Consider the following 4,611-nt stretch of genomic DNA (forward strand, 5'->3'; position numbering starts at 1 on the left):
ACTGAGTACCTGAGAACACCCAATGCAGTTGTTTAACAACTAATGATGGAATTCAGGCTGCTCAGGTCTGTAGCCTTATTAGCCAGGATTTGCATCCTTCAGCTTCATTTCACGTTTACAAAAATCCATGGTGCACTTGTGCCCCTGCTCAGCCCCTTCTGCCCTTGAGCAGGAGGGAGAGGTGGCTCCTCTCCTGTGAGGCAAGTGATTCTGAAGCATCTGTTGATGGAAAAGGGTAGTGCCTGCTTCTCCGAGGTCCTGGGTTGCTGTGGTTGTGATTCTGGTTATTACTCATCTTTTGGAGTCGATTCCTTTGTCCACATGGGCACTTTGTTAGAGGAAAAGGGTGCACAGAGCAGAGGCAGCGTTAACCTGTGCAAGTTTGTGCAGCTTACTGCAATGCTCCAGTGACCACAGCACCTTCCAGAACGGTCCAAGAGCTTTCAGTCCTGCCGCTGCGCAGGAGGTCAGTAGAACAACGCAGTGTGCACACACCATCCTTGAGCAGCACCAAGGACAGTAAGCCAGGGGAAAAGTGTGTGCTGGATGCAGAGGACAAATACTTGCAGGTAGAGGAGTGCTTAATGGGGCAGCAGCAGAGTTACAGGTCTTAAAGCCTCCAGCTAATCTGCACCTGCTCTCTCCTACTGGCTCCTGCTCAAAAGAACAGTTGTGGTGGCTCCAGTGATGGTGTTCAGATTAATGGTATCCAGTACCTTGCACCGAACTGTAAAGAAACCAATAAATAAAGTACCTAAAGTAGTTTAAAAAGCTTTTAATGGACTTAAAGAGACTAATAAAAGAAAAATCTTGTAGGAAAGATGCACTGTAGTCATTTATTGATTGTTTTCCAGGAAATTCAGAATTTTTCTAATAGGAGCAAGTTCTTTTGCAGTAAAGACTCCTCCTGCTTTGTTGCCTCTAACAATGCGGAGGCTGCTCCCCTCCTTCCCTTCCCCCCCACCAAGAGTTACAAATACCTGTAATGTAGTACAGGAAACCAAGGGTACAGAGCACAGTGACAGCACTTGTTCTCCAGGTGGTCAGTAAAAGAAGCAACGCAAATTAGCACAGGGTACTATTCATGATAGACAACGCGAGAGAGAGAGGGAGAGAGACTGGACTCCTTTGTCAGCACAGGGTCTTGTTCTACAGCTTGTTCTGTTTGGAAAAAAGGACATTCAACTCTGTCGGCGTACGATGGCCTGCAGTGGCCACGTCTTACCTGCTTTGTGACCGGCATGGCCAGGGGAGCACACGCTAGTCATTGACAACCACTGCGTGACGTGTGTGTGACGGGGAGGGGACATAAGGGTTTGTTTAGTGGCATCTGCCATTTCAGTAACATCCATTGCCAGCAATGGAAGCTCCCCTGGCAACAATCTCAAAACCAAAAAGTGTGCAAAAAAGTTAGTTAAGAAGGTATTTGCCAAGGTTTCAGTGCTGTGGGAACTTTAGTTTTTATTTAAACCCCCTCCCCTCCCCAAAGCCTAGTAATTCAGGTTGTGGGAAACATATGGTTCCAATCTGGTTCAACTTGCCTGTCGGGTTAAAGTCCATCAGCTCCATGTTGCTAGTGCTTTTGGAAATGAGACCGAGTGCCTGTTTCTGACTTTTCCTCCCCTCTTCCCCCTCCTCTTTTAACAGGGCCACAATTTCCTGCTAAATCACTTCAGTTCAGACCTCATTTGATGCCATTATCAATCTCTCCTAGGCACTGGGGTTTCCATTGTAATGGAAGTTTGTGCGCTTTTTTTAAACATCAAGCCCTCACTCTTTGGATACAGTATCCTAAGTTACTCAGCTGCAAGCAGAGCAGAGAGGTGGAACTGTGAGTATCATATATATATATATATATCTATCTCTCTCTCTATCTATAATCTTTACCTTGAAAATTAGAATGTGAATGTTACAAAACCCCACTGAATTGCCAAACTGCCAACCAAAAGTAGAAAAAATGGTTAAAGGAATCCAATGGCTATATCCTGATGTAGAAAATGCTGTACATTCCCCCACTCATACACACACGTTACAGGCTTCAGTCATCTGAGTGATACAAATATGGCTGCTTAGTTTTCTTTAGCACAAATTGGGATAGTGACTGGGGGGAAAAGAAACTTTTTGGCTTGGAATCCACGTTTTACAAGAATGCTGAGCAGTGGATGGGGCTGGTTTTGTACTGTTTTAGCAAAGCAGTGTCCTTTAGTCAACATAAAAATGACCTGAGAAATGTTACATACCTCAAGACAGTTCATTTGGAATTCATATGTACAAAGTAGAAATAACTGATGATATGCGCACACACAACACGTACACACACACACACAGAGGCATGACAGCCTCTGGCTGCGCTCACCTAGGATGGGTCTTTCGTATGCTGCTGCATCCTGGCCACCTTCCCCCTTCACGTGGCAGACACAAGCTCAGTCAGACAGATTACATTTCTCAGATTAGTTCTTTGCATTGTGTATTAATTTTACCAGTGCAATAACATTGTCAAAAAAGGAGGAGCTGCTCCAGGGGAGTCCGAGACCCTGGGTTAGATTCAGAAAAGGGTGGTTTAAACGTTTGTTTTTTTTAAGCGAGGTACACATTAAGCAGAGCTCTGTGTTAAGGGGATCTCAGCAGAAGGCATGCTTGGCTCAGCCTCTTTCTCCTCCACAGCTTTGTCCTCTGGTTCCAGCTGTTCGCCACTTTTTATGTTTTCTTGGAGCTGCTGGCGTCGCTGCACCTCTGCTTTAAGGTTCTCCAAGTCTTTTTGGCTGAAGGGGAAACCAGGAAGGGTAGCAAACATTAGACTAGCTTTAGGAATGGTGTGAAGCTCAGGGACAAGGTAGTGTTCAACAAAATAGGAAATGCTCCTACCACTCGCCCTCTTCCTGCCAGATCCCAGGTCCAATGTCCCAGCAATACCTGAGCAAGGCTAGGTGCTTGGTTTGCCATTTGGTTTTGAACCAAGAGGCACCAGGACATGACTCATCAGTGGCTACTCGGGGCAGAGGCAGGGAGGTTAATCTCATCTATGTCCAGGCAGCCTCCAGCTGCTTCTAGTAAATTTTTTACCATCAGTGATTATTTATAGCCTTAGAAGAATATGGTCTCAGCTCAGGTCATCTGCTTCCACCACCCCAACCAAATTTTCAACAAAAAGTCTAAGAGACAATTTATAATAAATGAAAACAAAAATTTAGGAGTACTGCTGTTTATAGTGGTCTTAAAGATGATGATGATAATCAGGGCTAGTGTTATGATCTTGGCTAATGTTCTTTGTAAACAAATCCTGTGGAGCTGGGGAAGGAACACCTCCAAGATGTACTTAAAGCAACTACCCTGCTAAGCAGCCTTGTCTGTGGAAGAGCTAGTGCTGTTCTGGCTGATGAGTGTTCTGTTCTGACAAGGGGAGATGCCAGCTCCTGGGGGAGCAAGTCACACTGCGGTGGTCTTGCCCACTGATGCATCCATTCTGCTTGCCTCACTTCCTTTAGCTTCATGGAGCAGTTTGGGGATTTAGGTTTTATGAGATCAGATTGCTGCTACAAGCTCAAGGTTACAGTTTTGAGAGAGACACCTGACATTTCATGCAATGTTCCTCCAACCAGGAGCTTTTTTAGTGCCACTAAGGATTGCCCAGGGATCCCGCAGAGCATCCCTTCGCAAGCGTTCAGCAGTGCCTTCAGGGTACCCAGCATCTTCAAAAGCAGCTTTTATGCAGAAGTGGCAATTTCTGCCATTATTTGCCTGGAGCTGCCTAAGATCACTGAAAACTCCACATTTTGGGTCAGTGACTCTTAATGCAAAAGGAAGCATTGCATTTATGCTATCTCAGGAACAAAGATTACACAAAAAGACTACTTGATTTCTAAAGGTACAACACACAGAGGTATCACTCTACCTTAGTGGAATGAAGAGAATTCCATTGATAATGTTGAGCTGCTCCAGGACACTGGCCATACTGGGAGCTGTGAACTGCAGCGTAAGAGAAAAAAAAAGGTTTTACAGTCAAAACCCAGACAGAACAACTCAGAGCTCCTAAGCAACTCCAGACACCATTTACCAACAGCTGAGGAAAATCTAGGTCTCATATGACACTCTAGTAGCTGTAAAGTGGCATAATTTATATTTTCTACCTCTTTATACCTGTAAGTTGAAAAGCAGGATGAGGGGTTTTTTTTAACAAGGGTAAAATCTTCATTACCATTTTATGGGTTTGAGCCGCTTAGCTGGACACTATTTCCTGGACTTGACCATTTACTCAATTCAAGGTCCTTATGCTCAAATTACTCTGCTATAAACTCCTCAGTTCTGTACCCAGTTTTTTGCAGTGAGAAGAAAACCCAGCCACTCCCAGAGCACTACGAAACCCCAGCCACTCCCAGAGCACTACCCTGCTCTGCCCTTTCTACTGGGAGGGAGTCTCTGCAGCTGGAAGCCTCTTTCCCAACCCGCTGGCTTGCAATCCTCTGGCAGCCACTGGTGTACAGCGCGGCAGGGAGAGCACCCATCGCACAAGTTAGCGCATACTCCCCTGGATATGCCACAGATGGGCTGGTGTGATCTGCCAGGTGCACCGGCAGATAAGAGGAGCTGGGTTTGGCCCAAGAGGGCCAATCC

General features: G+C 45.7%; 1 protein-coding gene across 1 annotated transcript in view; it reads right to left on the reverse strand.

Annotated features, from left to right (window-relative positions):
* Positions 1–2,163: 2,163 nt before the first annotated feature.
* Positions 2,164–4,611, reverse strand: part of CLUH (clustered mitochondria (cluA/CLU1) homolog) — a 32,151-nt gene continuing 29,703 nt past the window's right edge. The window contains exons 25-26 of the mRNA XM_009579690.1: positions 3,893–3,966; positions 2,164–2,762 (exon numbers count right to left, since the gene is read on the reverse strand). Of these exons, the coding sequence (XP_009577985.1) occupies positions 2,594–2,762; positions 3,893–3,966 (243 nt within the window). The 3' untranslated portion in view covers positions 2,164–2,593. The remainder of the gene's footprint in view (positions 2,763–3,892; positions 3,967–4,611) is intronic.

This window comes from Fulmarus glacialis, unplaced genomic scaffold, assembly GCF_000690835.1.
Source record: "Fulmarus glacialis isolate BGI_N327 unplaced genomic scaffold, ASM69083v1 scaffold10206, whole genome shotgun sequence".
Classification (NCBI taxonomy): domain Eukaryota; kingdom Metazoa; phylum Chordata; class Aves; order Procellariiformes; family Procellariidae; genus Fulmarus; species Fulmarus glacialis.